The sequence below is a fragment of the Cervus elaphus genome, chromosome X, assembly GCF_910594005.1.
Source record: "Cervus elaphus chromosome X, mCerEla1.1, whole genome shotgun sequence".
NCBI classification, from domain to species: domain Eukaryota; kingdom Metazoa; phylum Chordata; class Mammalia; order Artiodactyla; family Cervidae; genus Cervus; species Cervus elaphus.
In genome coordinates, this window is record NC_057848.1 from 153,882,417 (window position 1) to 153,899,230 (window position 16,814).

The window sequence follows — 16,814 nt, forward strand, 5'->3', positions numbered from 1 at the left end:
CTACCCCTGGGGATTGACAGCCAGCTATAGGCAGTTCCTGAAGTCTTGCACAAAACCAATGTAAACAACGTCCATTCTCAATTGCATCAATGGTGCCTTAGGTGCAGGTAGAGCTCTTTATTGCAACACAGTCCCTTTTAAAGAGATCCAAAGAAACAAGGATCTAAAGGATGGCTTCACCTTGATGAATTACTCATTCTATGATACTAGCAGGACCCTGGGGGCTCCTAGGCACAAAAGTCTTTCTGTGTCCCTCCATTTCTTGACTATAGGAAATAGGCTTCCTTCAGCCTCTAGGATCTTCCCTGAGTTTCAGGGAGCAGGTTCAAACACATGCTAATCAGAGAAGGGAGGGGATACTGACACAAAGGTAGAACAGTCAGAAGAAACAATAGGGCAGCCTTGGGGTAGAGTCCCGGTTCCCATCAAGGGATACACACAAGACATCTTTGAGAAGTTTGCAAAGACTGAAATTCTCACCGGGTAGGAGAAATTAAAGGTACGCTGCCCACAGGGGAGTAATCATTTCAGATGTTCCTGAGTCATTCCTTAATGATTCAGTCTCTAACAATGTCATTCCTCAGACAGCAAAGTGGCACCATTCTTGTCCTTTTGAGGCCAAAAACAAAGGGCCTACAACAAAGTATTCCCAATAGCTTCCTGCCCCCTCCACCCTGATTTTATAAAAAGATGTAAAAACAGTGACAAGAAGAACAAGGCCTGCGCTGTGTTTTGAACTGAAATCAGAAGTGTAACTGCACTCTCACTTCAAAAACTCCCACACCACAACCACACAGGAACCAGATTTCATGAGTGCTGAGGCCCATAAACGCATTTCATCTATTCCTTCACTCCTAGAAGTAACCCCAATAAAAACCACACTAATAAAAAAAAATCTGGCATTTTGATGTTGGCCAATTCATTATCACCAAACTAAAGACACAGTGGGAACCCATTCAATTCAGATGGATCAATTCAGGAAAGATTAGGAAAACTTTGCAAACAGGAAAAGAGGGAAATTTCAGAAAAGATTGTGGGTGTGGACAAGTTTCCTGAGGATGAGGAAGGGCCTGAGGATATGTAAACTGAACTTGGGGGACAAATAAGTCTGGCTCCTCTGACAGATTTCAATCAAGCGGCCAAGTTCTATACTATGTCCTGCTCTCTTCACATGCAGTTCCCTGCCTTGCATTCAAGTTGGAGGTTAAACAAATTTCTAATTATTCTACACCTGGCCTGGGGCTTTCCTCTGCTGCTGCTGCCGCTCTGTGTGATCCCATAGACCGCAGCCCACCAGGCTCTCCCATCCCTGGGATTCTCCAGCAAGAACACTGAAGTGGGTTGCCATTTCCTTCTCCAATGTGTGAAAGTGAAAAGTGAAAGTGAAGTTGCTCAGTCGTGTCCAACTCTTAGTGACTCCATGGACTGCAGCCTACCAGGCTCCTCCGTCCATGGGATTTTCCAGGCAAGAGTACTGGAGTGGGGTGCCACTGCCTTCTCCAGGGGCTTTCCTCTAGGCTGATCAAATTTAGCAGGATGAACCATTAAGTACTTAAACATCCTTAAACAGCCAGTAAGGATTCCTTCTTGTGGAAAATGCCCTGAACTGGAGAAGTCTGTATTCTGGTCACTTCCAATAGTGATGGTCTGACCTTAATCAAGTCTCTCTGTGTTATTGCATCTATGTATTTGCCTTTATGAGCAAGCTGTTATTGTTGTTCAGTTGCTAAAGTCCTGTCTGGCTCTTTGCAACCCCATGGACTGCAGCATGCCAGACTTCCCTGTCATCATCATCTCCCAGAGCTTGCTCAAACTCATGTCCATCAAGACGGTAATGCTATCCAACCATCTCATCCTCTGTCGTCCCCTTCTCCTGCTGCCTTCAATCTTTCCCAGCATCAGGGTCTTTTCCAGTGAGCCGGCTCTTCACATCAGGTGGCCAAAGTACTGGAGCTTCAGCATCAGTCCTTCCAATGAATATTCAGGACTGATTACCAGGACTGACTGATTTGAACTCCTTGCTGTCCAGGGACAGACCCATTTGGGGGGTCTGATAAGGAATCACCCAGGGACAGCAAGGCCAAACCGCTCAGAATAACTTATTGTGGAGCCATGATTCATTCACATTCTTCATTCCCAGGACCTGTCAGACTCTACTCCTCCCAAAGAATGCCAAAACTGCACTTCTATCAGAGCTCTTCTAACATCTGACCCCACTAGCACATACGTCTGTGTCGTCCAGCAGAACATTTCTCTGTGCTGTCCAACATGGCAGTCACTAGCCATTAGCTAGTGACAAAAGGTGAGTAAGGAAATGAACTGTTTTTGTTCTTTTTATTAACTTAGTTTTAAACAGACACAGGTGGCATAGTAGCTGCACTCCTCAACGAAAGCTTAATTGTCTTTGTCATCAACTGAAAAGGACCTACTGGGGGTGCTCAAGGTGGGTTGCCTCTGATGTTCTTACAATGTCAATATCATCCTACCTGAAAGCACTGAGGCAAATTTTCTATCATCCCATCCTGTCAAAATCTCTTAAAACTGCTTAATTCTACTGTGGGGCCCAGAACTCTGAGGAAAGATAGATGATTTTTTTCTCTTCACTGGACACAGTCAAGGAGGAGTTTTCCAGTTCCTCTTTGAGGTGCCAGTCCCATCTGATTCTCTGCATTACAGTTTCACCCCTCAGGATTCTCTGCATTACAGTTTCACCTGTACACTCCTTTCTGCCCCTGTTTTCTCTCTCTCTCTCTCTCTCTCACACACACACACACACACACAGTCTTCTGCCATCAGGGCCATCTACATTAGCCTATCAAGTGGCCAGAAGCAGAAGTTGACTGATCTCTTCCACATCTTACATAGACACTGCTCAGGGATAACAGCCCATTGCAATTATTTTAATGATCGTTTTTATTGTTGTTTAGTCATTCAGTCGTGTCCAACTCTCTGCAACCTCACATACTGTAGCCTGCCAGGCTCCTCTGTCCACAGGATTCTCCAGGCAAGAATACTTGAGTGGGCTGTCATGCCCTTCAGGGAATCTTCCCCACCCAGGGATCAAACCCACATTTCCTGCATTGGCAGGCAGATTCTTTATCATCTGAGCCACAAAGGAAGCCCATTTTATCAATTAACCCAATATAAAAGAACATTCAGGAGTGGACTTACCGCTTCACCCGCTCGGTACTGTCCTGACTCAATTCTTTCATTCTTTCTTCTACTTTGTTCAAAAGCTGCAATGACAAGAAAAGAAATCGATGGGCTTATCGAACAAGCTGGGTAGAAGAGCTAAATTACAGACCAGAAGGTCAGTGTCATGTTGACAGAGCTGCTACTCTGGCAGATGTCCAGATACACTTGTCCTCCCCTCAACTCTCCAGCAGCCTGCGGGCCTGGCCCAACTCCATGCTCCCCTGTCATCTTCCCCTCCCAGTGCCAACCTCACTTCAGTCTATGGTATCAACAGTATCAAAAGGCATCCTAAGTAATAGCAAAGGGGAAGGCTCAAGGATACTGCAGCTACAATATCCTGGTTAAAGGTTTACATTCCCTCCAGTGCAAAGTCAAGTCATTACTCAGTACTCAAGTGGCCAAGGGAAAGATGAGAACCAGGGTCCTAAAAATCACTTGAGGAATAATTATGTTTCTTCTAAAATCACTTATCTGAAGGCAACCAAGTTTAAAATTAACTGGGAAGTCAACAATTAGGTGAAAATGATTTTATCTTTGAACTGAGCCGTTTTTGTGATCCTTAAATGCTTGAGTAAATAAAAGTGGAAAACTGACACTATCGACTTCTTTGCCTTGTGCATCGCCGTCGTAACTCTGAAGATCCAGCAACACCAATCCATGCGGGTAAATTCTCAAATTGGCAAAGCTACAGAGGAGAGCATAATTATAAGGTTAGGAACTGTATCATGGCACTCAAAAGAAAAAAGGCACCAACCCAATTAAAAGGCAAAACCACTGCTCTTTTTCCCCTAAATAACATAATTAACCCTGTGGCTTTCTTATTAGAAGCCTCTTCATGGGGGCAGGGAGGACAAACATTTAGGCAACATTTTAGACAGAATCATCAAGTGCTAAGGTTTTCAAACAGGTTATTGGGCCCAGAAAGTGATTCAGCAGGAAGTCCTGTGAATCTGATTTTTAAGAAGGTTCCTCAGCAGTGACTGATCCCTCCTTAAAAGGATGGGAGGGTGGGGCAGAGCAAACTCAGGTCTCCCAATTACCCTCGGAGTTCAAAACAGAGCCAAAACAGACCCGTGTTTTTCTGACTGCACACAGGTGGTGGCTACATTCATTAAGTTAGCGGCCTACAAGTCAGATCCAGCCCTTGGCATGTTTTGTAAAGCATGCAGATTAAATATGGTTCTTACATTTTTAAAGAGTTGTTTAAGAAAAAAAAGGAGTATGTGACAGGGACCTTATGTAGCTCCTTACAGGAAAAGCTTTAACCTCTAATTCAGTGTGTCTGACCAGCTTTTTCGTGAAATAAAAATAGTGTATCACACATGTATAAGAATTATCTGAATAAACTTTTCCTTCAATTAGACATGTATATTTGTATATATGCAGATATGTATGTGCACATCTGATATAAAATCACTTCTTTTTTAAAATATTTATTTGGTTACGCCAGTCTTAGTTGGGGCATGAGGGATCTAGTTCCCTGACTGGTGATCAAATCGGGCTCCCTGCATTGGGAGCAAGGAGTCTTAGCCATAGAACCATCAGGGAAGTTCTAAAATCACTTATCTTACTATAAGATGTGGTTAAAGAAACATTTGAATAATAATACTAAATAAGATGAAGAATTCGGTTCAGAGAATACAAGCAGTGTGCTTGGATTAAAAAAGATAAACACAACTAGTTAATTTTCACCTTCAGTCCTTAAATGGCCTCAAAATCAAGTTCAGGCCAGGGGCACCACTAACTCATGTACACCTAAACTAGCTGATCACGCCCCCCTCCCAAACTGCCACACAAAGGAGAGGAGCCAGGAGTCAAAGAACGATAGAGAAATGCCACCTCTTAACCAGCTAGGTGGTTCTAGCACAGAATCCTCCACCAGAGAACCACAGGAACATGGAGATGCCGGAAGGTGGGGACAAGCACTGACCTCATCTGATTAAAAGCAAAAATAATGAAAGAGGAAAAGTTGCAAGGGGGTGGGGGGAAAATGGAGACCAAAAAACAGGTGACTGAGGACCAAGACCTTTGGCAGCATGGGGATGGGTCCCAGCTGAGCAAGTGACAGAAGAGGAAGATCAATGTGGAAACAAGTCTTTAAGCACGTTAGTGACTTCCCTGATGGTCTAGTGGTTCGGACTCTGTGCTCCCACTGCAGGGGGTCCAGGGTCCATCCCTGGTCAGGGAACTAAGAGCCGGCAAGCTGCATGGCAAGGCCAAGAAAAAAAGTAAACTAAGCATGTTAATTTCTCTTTTCTCTGTTTTCAGAAGCAATTTCCAACAGCTCTTATCACTCAAAAACTCCCTTCCAGGAAGAATTCTAAGTCTTCTAGAAAACTGGGATTGGTGTCTAGGGTAGAAGATTCAAGAACTGAAGTAGAATTGTTGGCCCTGTCCAACCCCAAAGGTCCTTAGGAGGTGGTAGGAGATGCAAGGGGCTTCCCTGGTGGCTTTGCAGAAAAGAATCTGCCTGCCAATGTGGGAAATGCGGGTTCCATCCCCCGGTTGGAAAGATGTCCTGGAGAAGGAAACAGCAACCCACTCTAGTATTCTTGCCTGGGAAATTTCATGGACAGAGGAGCCTGGCAGGCTACATACAGTCCACGGGGTTGCAAAGAGGCGCACAACTGAGTGACTACACAACAACAGGAGATTCAAGGCTTCAGCTGGATTAGAGGAGGAACCTGACAAGGTGGCAGAGAGGTAAGGTCTGACTTGCTGTGGTCCCCAAGTTACAGACCAGAGCTAGGACAGGGAGAGAGGGGGGCAGGGAGAAAAGGAGAAGAGAGGCTAGAGGGTGTCAGGCCAGCTGCAGACCTCCGCTTCCAGGAGACTTGCCAGTAACTGGGCGAGGATGGAGGCAATGGAGGGTCTGGGTCACCCTTGAGAGGAAATCACTTTAGATACATTGGAGGGATCTACTCTGTGCATATATGGGGATTTGCTATGCAGTCAGAAATACTTGGGGCTTGAGGGCACAGGGGTTAAGGTCTCTTTGGGAGGTGTAGATAAGTTCACAGGGAAGAACTATGTAGACTTACAAAAAGAATAATAGAGCTCAAAAGTACAAATTTCCTTCACCTCCTTTTGAGCCTCTGTAAGATGGGGCGGGGGGTTCTTTTAGTTAGAAAAACAAGGGGAAGAATGTGGGACATTAATGAAACCTTGTAGAATTCTAGGACTTAGTTTCCATTGGGAGAAAAGAACGAAAGCCATCAAAAATACACAGGAGTTCATGTTTTAAAATTAACAGTGCAAATTACTAAGACTCTTAACAGTTTTAGACTCTAGAAGATACTACATAGACTTAGGGAAATACACAGAACTCACTGCACCAGTATCTTCTGTTATCAGTCATTTCTTTTTTCTTTTTAACTTGGCTGCGCCGGGTCTTAGTTGCAGCAAGCAGGATCTTTTTAGCTGCAGCATACAGGCTCTTAGGTACAGCATGCAGGATCCAGTTACCCGACCAGGGATGGAACCCGGGCAGCCCCACATTGGGAGCACAGTGTCCCAACCTCTGGACCACCAGGGAAGTCCCCTGTTTTCAGTCATTTCTTAATTTAGGTTTCCTTCCCTAGTCTCAGGTTGACTTTCATTTCCATACTGATCAGAGAAAAAGTCTAGATAGATCATCTATAAAGTCTTAAGGAGAAAACAAAACCCCAAATCTTAAACTCCTAGATGCCCCCAGCTTCCTATCAAGCTCTTTGCAGAGTTTTTCATCCTGCATTTGACTACGGTCTGCATTAACTGATAACCACTTATTACACTGCTACTCACAGTGGGGTCAACTGACCCACAGCATCAACATCCTCTGAGAGGAGCTTGTCAGAAATACTATTTGGGGTGCGGCCCCAGACCTGCTGCAGCAGAAACTCTCAGAGTGGAGCACAGCGTATCTGGATCATGGCCTGCTGGTTCACACTGCTTATGCTGCCGGAGGCTTCTGAGTTGGGCACACAGAATCACCTGAGGGTCTTTAGAGAAACAGCAACACCCAGTGGCCTTAATCTCTGGGGGGAGTGCCTGGGCGTGGGATTCTATGATGATGATTCTATTGGGAAGCTAGAAGCACTGGATTCTAGTCCCCTCCTCAAAGATGTCAAAGGAGGAAAAGAAAAAAATTCTGGATGCCTCCCACCACCACTCTTTACACACACACACAGCTAAAGCGCTCAATCTGGATGTCCCCCACCACCAGTCTTTACATACACACACAGCTGAAGCACTCAGATCCGAATAGGAGCACTCACGGTCACCTCACCTGCCATTTTTGTTTATGTATGTCGCCAAATAGCCATGGTCCTGCCAGGTATGCACTGACTCTGTCATCCCCTGCTCCTGGAAAATGGACTGGAGGCCTTTCAGAATGGTCTCACCATCAGCTGGAGAACAGGGGGAGAAGGCAAGATGGTCAGCTGAAACATTGAGAAGCAAAGCACAGTTTGATGAACCAACTTTTGAGAAACCCTGAACAGAGCTATGGGCATCACTTATCCCCTTTGTCATGAGCTAGAACTTGCTCAACCCCATAGGGAGAGGCTGCAGATTACCAGGTAACACAGTAAGAATGGCAACACCAACCACAGAACAGCTGTGCCAAAAATGCAGACAGATAATTCAGCCAACTAGAAATAGCATAACAAAATATTCAGCCTAGCCAGAAATCAAACAAAAACACGATAAAAGACATTCCACTTTAGGTGAAATAAACTTAATGAGGATCTAGAGTACTAGAAAAGGGTTTCCATCCACTGTTGATGGGTATCATACATGACTTCAAAACTTCTGACTCTGTATTCCAGGTGTTCTGCAATAAGGATGCCTTGTTTTTTATTATTGGGGGAAAAAAAGAAATAGCACCACTCAGTAACCTATTTTTAATTGGTAGAAACTGAACAATTCAATATGCTACAACCTGCTAGGCATTCTGATGCCCCTCTCTCCCATCCCACCCACTATCCCCCAACCCCCACCAAAGAGGAGCTCAGGTCAAGGACTGAGGTCAAGGTTATAGAAATTGCATTAACCTCTGCAGGTTTACTTGAATCCAGAATCTTCACAAACATCCAACAGTATGATACTTAGATGAAAAGCAAAATGCAATGAATTCTCTAGTTGTATCTGCCAAAGGACTCATTCCTTGGGAAGGTTAAGGATAAAGAACCACAATAAGACAAAAGGAATTACTCTGTACTGTCCCATGAGCCCACCACAGGCTGATGCTTTTTCCACATGAAGGAAAAGAGGGCAGGGTGAGAAGCGTCAAAACAAAGCACCCCTGTGACTTAAACCAAGAGCAAAATGAAAAAAAAAAGAAAAAAAAACGGAAAATCCACAGTTGACCACAGTGTGGTTTCACAAGAAAATTACACTAGAATTCCTTCCATAAACCAAGGAGTGCCAAAATGGACTGGAAGAATTCCTTCAATCTACACAGAGTTGATCTCCAATGACATTTGGAACTAGGCCCCCCAACACCTTCCAGCGCACAGTCAGAATAAGGGCTACAAACTAGGTTCAGAGCCCACATTGGGCAGCAGATATGTCTTATTCTGGCCTATGCAGACATTTTTAAGTTAACTGGCGTCTGAAAACCAGGTGATTTCATCTATTCCCACTGTTGGGGGTAGAAAAGTGGCCTCCCAAAATATGTGGCCACATTCTAACCCTCAGAACTTGGGAGTGCAACCTGATCTGGAAAAGGGTTTTTGCAGATGTAGTAGTTAATTTAAAGATGCCGAGATGGATGATCTTTGAGTATCCAGGGAGCTCCTAATTCCAGTAAGTCCTTATCAGAGACTGAAGCCTGGAAGACACAGGGAGGAGGAGCAGGAGCAGGTGAACTCTGGGAGAGACTGGCAATGTGATGGCCACCAGCCAAGAACATGCAGAGCACCAGAAGTTGGAAGAGGCCAGTGAGGACTCACCCCTAGACCCCTTAGGGGCGCGTGGCCCTGCTGATGCTCTGCTTTCAGACTCTAGCCTCCAAACTTGGGAGAGAATAGGCTTCTTTAGCTTGAAGTTACCAGTTTGTAGTACTTTGTTACAACAGCCCTGGCCAACTAATACACCCACCAAAATACAGATTTTAACTTTGCTTAAAAAAACAAAAGCAAATGCAGTAGCAAAGATGGCAGCGAAGGAGTGATTTCTTTCATCTTCTCCATTTCCAAACACAGAGCAATTAGGGTAGGACTGCCAAACCTCACGGACAACATTTAGAACAAAACTGAACGACAGGCTGTGTGTGTGCCTAGATAGCACACCGTGAGTAGGGAGAGACAAGCAATCCCCGCCCAAAAACCTGTAAGATACCAATAAGTGTGAGAGGAGCAAGTGGGCACAGCAAAGGGACTGCAAACCCCTCATAAAAATACCAACAGGAGTTCACCCCAAAGGGAGGGGCCCCCTGCTTTCAGAGGGTGCCGCCTGGCAGGCCATGGGGCCCAGGGTCGGGTCAGGGGGTGTGGGGGTAGCCGAGCCCTGGGCTCAGCCAAATGACCTGAGGTCCCTTCGGGAAGGGGCCTTGGCTCCCACATCAGGAAGGGACCCCTGGAGCGGCGTCCACACCGCCCCACCCGAGCACAAGCACTGGCCGATGCGAGAGGCGACCTCCTAGCCCATGTAAGGCTCCCTCATTCCCAGCAAAACTGTGTGTTTGGGAAACTCATTTGACAAAAAAATAATCTAGCTGGCTTTACTATTCTGAAAGTGGCTTCAGGAAGTTAAAAGAGGAAAGCTTGAATTTTATCCCCCAGAACCATGGTTTTAAGACTGAATTTGGCCCCTGGAAAAAAAAATTCAATTTCAAACTTGATGCAAACATGTGATCCTGTTCTTTTGGGGTCTGAGAAGCCGGGGGTGGGGGGGTCAGGCCACCGTGGAAGTGACCGAGCTGTGGGGTGGTGAAGACAAGTGCGCCCGGCAGTACTTGAACTGTGACTAGGAAAGCCACTATGCAATTATTCAATCCCTCCTTGGCCAGAACAGATGTTTTCTGTTTTGAAAGTGTATAAAACAAATCATCACTCCCTGTAAACGGCCTCAGGCCCAAATTCAGTTGGCACATTCCACAACTGAACCCAAACCCCCCATGATGGTGGAGGGGGCCACGCCGGCAGGGCCACCCCGCGGGTCACTGGCCAGGCTGTGTGCTGAACAAGAGTCCCGGGGCTGAGTTGGAGCAAACTCTATCCCCTGGGTAGGAAAAGGGGGTGTCTTTGTCTGGTACACACAAAGCCTTTGACTGCTAGCCAAGCCCAGCGTGGCGACCATCCTAGCAGAAAGGCAGAGGGGGCTAACCTCCAGCCAGGTTGCAAATTGAAGAAAACACATTACAAAAGAGATCCAATTTAGTGTTCTTGTATTTCTATACTGTGGGCTTATTTCCCAATTCAGTAAAAATACCCTAGGTCTGAATGACCTGACAGTCGCCGCCGCCTAGATCCTGTGGCCATCAAGTGTGCTGGCCTTGCCAGGGACACAGGGATCAGGCCATTTTGTCCACTGTTCACCTCATGTCATATTCACCTTCCTCCAGACCTGGGGGCTCCCTTGTCAGCCAAGCTGCTCCCAGCCCTTGGAGAAGACTCCAGAAAGCAGAGCTGGAGCTGAAACACCTACCTAGGATCTCTTTTCCAGAGCCAAGTTCTTAGAATGAAAACTGGAAGTCAAAGAAATGAGTTCCAATAGCCTTAACAAGGTGGCCTCCTTGGTCCTCTTGATCTCAAGTGCTCAATAAATGTTTTGTGGGTCAAATGAAAAATTCATTTGGCTAAATTAATCATCCTATTTTTGTATCTTGTTGGAACACCCAGACCGGTAGTTTCCATAATCCTAGCTGTGCATTATAACCACCAGGGGAATTATAAAACTTCTGATGCCACATCCTACACCGATTATAGAAAACTTTGAGGGTGGGACCCAGGCATCACACTTTTAAAGCTCCCTGGGAAATTCCAATGTGCAGCCATATTTGACAACCACTGATCTAAATCACTAGATACAAAAAAGAAAACCAAACTCCCCACTATCTCCAAACTAACCACACTCAAGTCACCAAAAGGTTCTATCAGATAGAAATAAATCCTCAACAATAACAGGGGGCCTGAAAAAAGTCCAAACTCCCTGCTAGCTATAGCCATAGGTTATAGCTACAGCCAATGCTCTGTAATTAATTATCCAATTTCAACCTCTATGCTTGTCTAGTAAGGAACATATAACATGACCAAACAAAATGTACTTGCTGTAACAGAGTTACTCAACTTGGGTTGAAAATATGATGTGAATGATTACCCAAACTTGGGAATACAAGACAGCAATGTCATAAATGCCTACAAATCAGAAAATGCAAAAATAGATTCAATGATAAAAGAAATATAAGCACACCAGACTCAAGTCGACATGGTAATCCAAACTAGGCTAATAAAAATGTTGTTTGGCACAAGTTCTTAGAAAACTCTGCCCAAGCAAGAATGATGTGTAACTAGCGAAGCACTCAGATAGAGCCTTCCACAGTGCTCAGCAACACAGCGACCTGTCCCAGGGCAAAATGTGTCCTTTGTCCAACGGGCAACTCAATGTCCTCATTTCCAGACCACTGCCCACTTTGTATGTGTTTATTCAACAAGAACTTAAGAGGAATCAACTTGGAGGTCTGGTCCAAATTAAATACACCACTATCAAAAGAAGGCCAGGGAAGAGTAGGTTTCATCTCCCTGCCTCATTTTGTCCCAAAGACCCATTTATAGGCCTCTCTCGGGAGAATGAACCTCACTACTCTTACCCTGGCCGAATCCCAAATCTGTATATCCAGCTGGAACCTTCTTCCCGCCCGAATGCTCACCACACTGTCCTGATCTGGAATCAAAACCCAGCTCAGACTTCCCTACTCCTTCCCACCAATGGTTAATAACCCTGCCACTTAAGATTGCCTGAACCAACCCCCCAGCTTCTCCCCCGAGTCCCCCACCAGAGCCTCTCTGCACCACTCAAACTCACTGGTCAGGACAGCCCTCACTTACACATCTCATTTCTTCAAATGTTAAAAAAGGAGACGACCCTTCACAGGGTCCCTATAAGGACCCTGCACCGATGTTCGATCCCTCAAAATCAGGCACTGCCATTTAATCATTGATCCATAAGGTGGGCAGGCCTGTGGACATAAGTTAAGTACATCAGCCATGTACTTACATCAGCCAAGCTTACTAGCCCAAATAGAAGAGAGAGTCCTGCCAACGAAATCTTACAACACTTGGTGCCCTGGCAAAAAGGCAGGGAAATATGCTCTGGTTAGAGTTCCACTTCTTCAGCTTTAAGAGGCTAAGATACGGTAACCTCCTTAACTAAGTGAATTCCATTAGAGAGGCTGGCCTCAGAAAATAAGCAATTCTCACACGTTTAGGAAAACTCTGGACTCTACCCCGTGACCGTGACTTGCACCTTTAAGTCTTTTCTGACTTCAAATACTTCAACTAAGAAAATTCTGGACGTCAAGTGTGAGGGCTTTAAGCTGCACAACGCCCAGTCTCTGCCTCTGCGGGGCCACCACCCTGCCACAACCCCACTAGTCCCCTCTGCATAATTAGGCTGCATTCCTTTCTGCTCGCCCACATTTAAGCAGCACCTGGTTTATAAAAATTAGGACCGCCCCGCCCCCCAACTTTATTGTCTCCTAGATCTCTCCCACAAAGCTCGAGTAATTTAAGCTTCAAGAGGTTTGTTAATTATTTCCATGGTTGCACCATGCCCAAGAGGTGAGGCCCCAAACCCAGCCTCCTTCCTTTCCACCTCCCACTCCCCAGACTCTGAAATTTCCAGAGCTCCCTTCCCTCCCTGATACCTGGTATCAGGCGCCCTTTGATCAACCTCCTCCACACACATCCAGGTCAGAGAGCCCACCCCTACTCCCACCTCCTCTTTTCAGACATCTGCACTCTCTCTGCGGGAGGATGGCCCTGAAGCTGTTGGCAGATCTGTTTGCAGCTCCCCACAAGAGGAAGCATAAAGGCAGGTATCCTTTTCAAACCCGAGACTCTGATGTGTCAGGGAACCTAAGAGCCAGGCTTGGGCTGTGCAGTTGACCAGCTTTCTGGTCTTCTTGACAGACCCCTAAAAGAGGGAGCAAAGGAAAAGGGACTCCAAATACGGTTGGAAATCAGTCAAGTATCTGCTTTAAAAGTATCCTCATCTTCACAGTGGTGTGTTCGCAGGACCATATGCTTTGGTCACAACTCAAAACTGGACACTAAAGTTTACTCTATGTAAAATATACCATGTTAAAAAAAAAATCTTCCAGAGTTACCAACCCCACTGGCATAACCACTCTGAGAACAACAAAATAGCATGAGCATTCCTCATGGGCCCCGTTCCACCCCAGCTGACAGCCTAAGGGGTCAAGAACAACATCCTTTGAACACACACTGAATATGCTAGATTTAAAAAAAAAAGAATATTGTGAGGCAGAAGCAACAAGGCCACATTACTGAAATTAAATGATAAACAGATGTCTTCATAAGTTTATCAAAAACACACTTAAAGTTATATTTTTCAAAAATTTAATTTTAACAATGGGTCTGTGTATCAGAAGACATCTCAGACATTCAAAAACCTAATTCATTTCCAGGGATTAAAGTGAAGGTCAAGCAGGTGCTTCCTCGGTCTGTCTTAGGTTCAACAACTTGGTCATATAGTCCCCCTTTGTAACAGCTGCAGGATGATTAATCTCATCACACAAAACCCACGCCAACAGGAATGTTCAAAGCAGCATGACTCACAGTCAAAAAGTGAAAACACCCAACAGCCCATCAAGTTATAAATGAATAAGCAAAGTGTGATACTATCTACACCGTGGACAATTATTTTGCCACAGAAGGAATGCAATATTGACATAAGCTACAACACATGCTAAGCGGAAGAGGCCAGGCACAAAGGACCACACATTGTATGATTCCATTTATATGAAATGGCCAGAAAAAGCAAACCCCTAGAGACAAAAAGCAAATTCGTGGCTGCCAGGCCCTGGCATATAGGGATCTAGAAGGAATGAATGGAGTGATGGCAAAGGGGCATAGGGTTTCTTCCTGGAGTGACGAGAATGTTCTAAAATTGTGGTTATGGTCGCACAACTTGGAATATAATAAAAAACCACTGAACTTTAATTAAGCAATTGTATGAGTCATATCTCTCAGTAAAGTGGTCCAAAAACATTCAAACAAACAAACAGCAATTTTATACTCTCAGTTACTGGGGGGTAATCAAGGCAGCAAACTTCCAGAAGCCAGTTTCTACCCTTCAATCAACCGTAAGACAGGCCCCAGAGACTTCCCTGGCAGTCCACTGGTTAAGACTTCAATCTTCCACTACAGGGGGTGCCGGATCAATCCCTGGTCAGGGAATTAAGATCCTGCAAGCCACTCAGTCAAAGGAAAAGAAAAAGGAAAAAAACAGGCAAGTTCAAAGGGGTCGCAAGGGGTGGTCTTCTGTACCCATCCCCACCAATCCCCAACCTCATCATTTAGCATGTGTTTGAAGGGCTGCCTCATGTAGATGCTGTCTGAGTCCTTGGAGATGGTTTCCTGCCACTAACACGTGTCTGCAGCCCACGTTAGTGCCTTGGGTTTGATCACAGCATTGAAGTTCAGTTATGAATACTGTACTGTATGTTTGAAAGCTGCTGGGAGAGTGGACCTGAAAAGTTCTCATCACAAGGGAAGTAATCTGTAATTATGTGTGCTTATGGATGTTAAGCAGATATTGGGCAATCATTTTGCAATATTTCCACTTATTGAATCATTACCTGAAATGTTCTGTCAATTACAATTGCCTCAATAAAAAAATAAATAAATCCCAGCATCAGGGTGGGGCTGCAGAATTCTGAAAGGGACAATGACATCAACACTTTGGGCATATTTTCAGAGCACAGTTTCTGATATACACAGAGAAGAAAAACTACATCAGGAAAAAATTACTCATGACAGTAAGCAAAGGACCTATTGAAGTTGAACTGACAGCCATACAACACAGAAATAACACCCTAGCTCTTTTCATGCAAACGTATGTTAAGGAAAACCATATGGGACTGTTTACAGTCCCAGCCACAATGACTATTTCTTAAAACTCACACTGTGGTGCACTCAGGATACTGTCAACGCATTGCTAATTGCTTCACCACCCGGCCTCCCCTTTCCCACCGCAGGAGCAGTGAAAAGGGCATCTCCCACAGCCGTGTGGGCCCCCAGCACCTACTGGGGAGGTGGCAGGAACCTGGCTCTACTTTAAAATAACAGCAACTCAGAAACAATCTCCTTAAGAAGCTAGAGGAGGATTAAAAAAAAGAGTAATCTATGAGGCACAACTGTCATCCCTCTACACTCTGGAACCAGAACACTAATAGTAATACCAGAGTGTAGCTCTTCTTCCTGGCACGGCCGTTTCCCTGAAGACTAGGAGACTTCTCAAAGCACAGCCAACACCCACAAGCCTCAGTGGGCAAAGGGAGGGGGACCTCCCGCCCCAGAGGTGGCACGTGGCTCCGACTCTCCCGTCCTCACATCCTGACTGAGCCCACGTGGGAGGCTAAAGCCAAGACTTATAAAATGAAGCAGAGAAAAGGGAGATTAGGCCAAAGCCTGGCTTTCCTTGGGTGGTGGGGGAGCTGACACTTTTTGTTCGTGGCCACGAGGTGCTGAACATCAAGCCGCTTGCCCTCTCCTGGGAGCCGCTGGAGAAACGCTATGGCCCTGGCTTTCAGGGGAGAAGGCAGGCAACCGGCCCGGAGGTGTGGAGGAGACTAAGGGAAGATCATCAGCTCAGAGGACACGGGCACAATAAACCCTCTCGGAGGGCCAGGCTCACCCTGACAGACAGGAAGGGGAAGTTCAAGGGAGCTAAAGCAGGCCCAGCAGCACCCCCAAAAGGACAAGCAGGTGGCAAGAGGGGAAGGACAGGGTCTGAGTTTAGAGGACAGAAGACCTGAGGCACCTGGCCCAGGAGGACAGAGCAGCTCCTACGATACTTTAGTTCAACACTGCTGTCCACCGCGGGGCATGGAGGGGTTCAGCCACCGCCTGCCACCTCCCCCTCACCTCCCAGAGCGGCAGGAGGGCACATGACAGGCTGACCCAAGGAGGCATGGCCTTCGGCTCCACTCAGAAGGAGAACAAGATTTCTTTCCCAAAGTAGAAAAGCTAGGACTTTTTTTTTAAGTCCAGGAAGGATGAAGTAAGTTTTCCAATCACTTAAACAATATGAATATCCAGCTTTCTTCCCACTAACTTTAGGTGGGCAGGCTCTCTCTCAGCTCAGACCTATTATGAAAAACATGTATGTTGCTATAAAAAAAAAATGCTACGGTTTCTGCCAGAGTTTCTATGCTAGGCTGCAAATCAACCATGAAATACGATTTCCGGAGATAAAGCAGTTTGGACTTTGTGAACTCGGATGTCAAAAATCACATTCATGTCAGAAATGCCCCGAGGCAGCCTGGGCACCCTCCCTTGCTCTGGCTTTGGCTAGGCCACACTCAGCCAAGTCGACACCCAAGTCTGCCCGCCTCAGAAGGGCCCAGGAGGTGCCTGCAAAGTGAGTGCGGCTGGAGAATGGCACAACAACAA

At 45.8% G+C, this 16,814-nt stretch overlaps 1 protein-coding gene across 1 annotated transcript in view; it reads right to left on the minus strand.

Moving 5' to 3' along the window:
- Positions 1-16,814, minus strand: part of SMS (spermine synthase) — a 50,137-nt gene that overhangs the window by 22,478 nt on the left and 10,845 nt on the right. Inside the window, exons 2-4 of the mRNA XM_043896307.1 lie at positions 7,463-7,583; positions 3,790-3,880; positions 3,172-3,236 (exon numbers count right to left, since the gene is read on the minus strand). Coding sequence (XP_043752242.1) covers positions 3,172-3,236; positions 3,790-3,880; positions 7,463-7,583 — 277 coding nt within the window. The remainder of the gene's footprint in view (positions 1-3,171; positions 3,237-3,789; positions 3,881-7,462; positions 7,584-16,814) is intronic.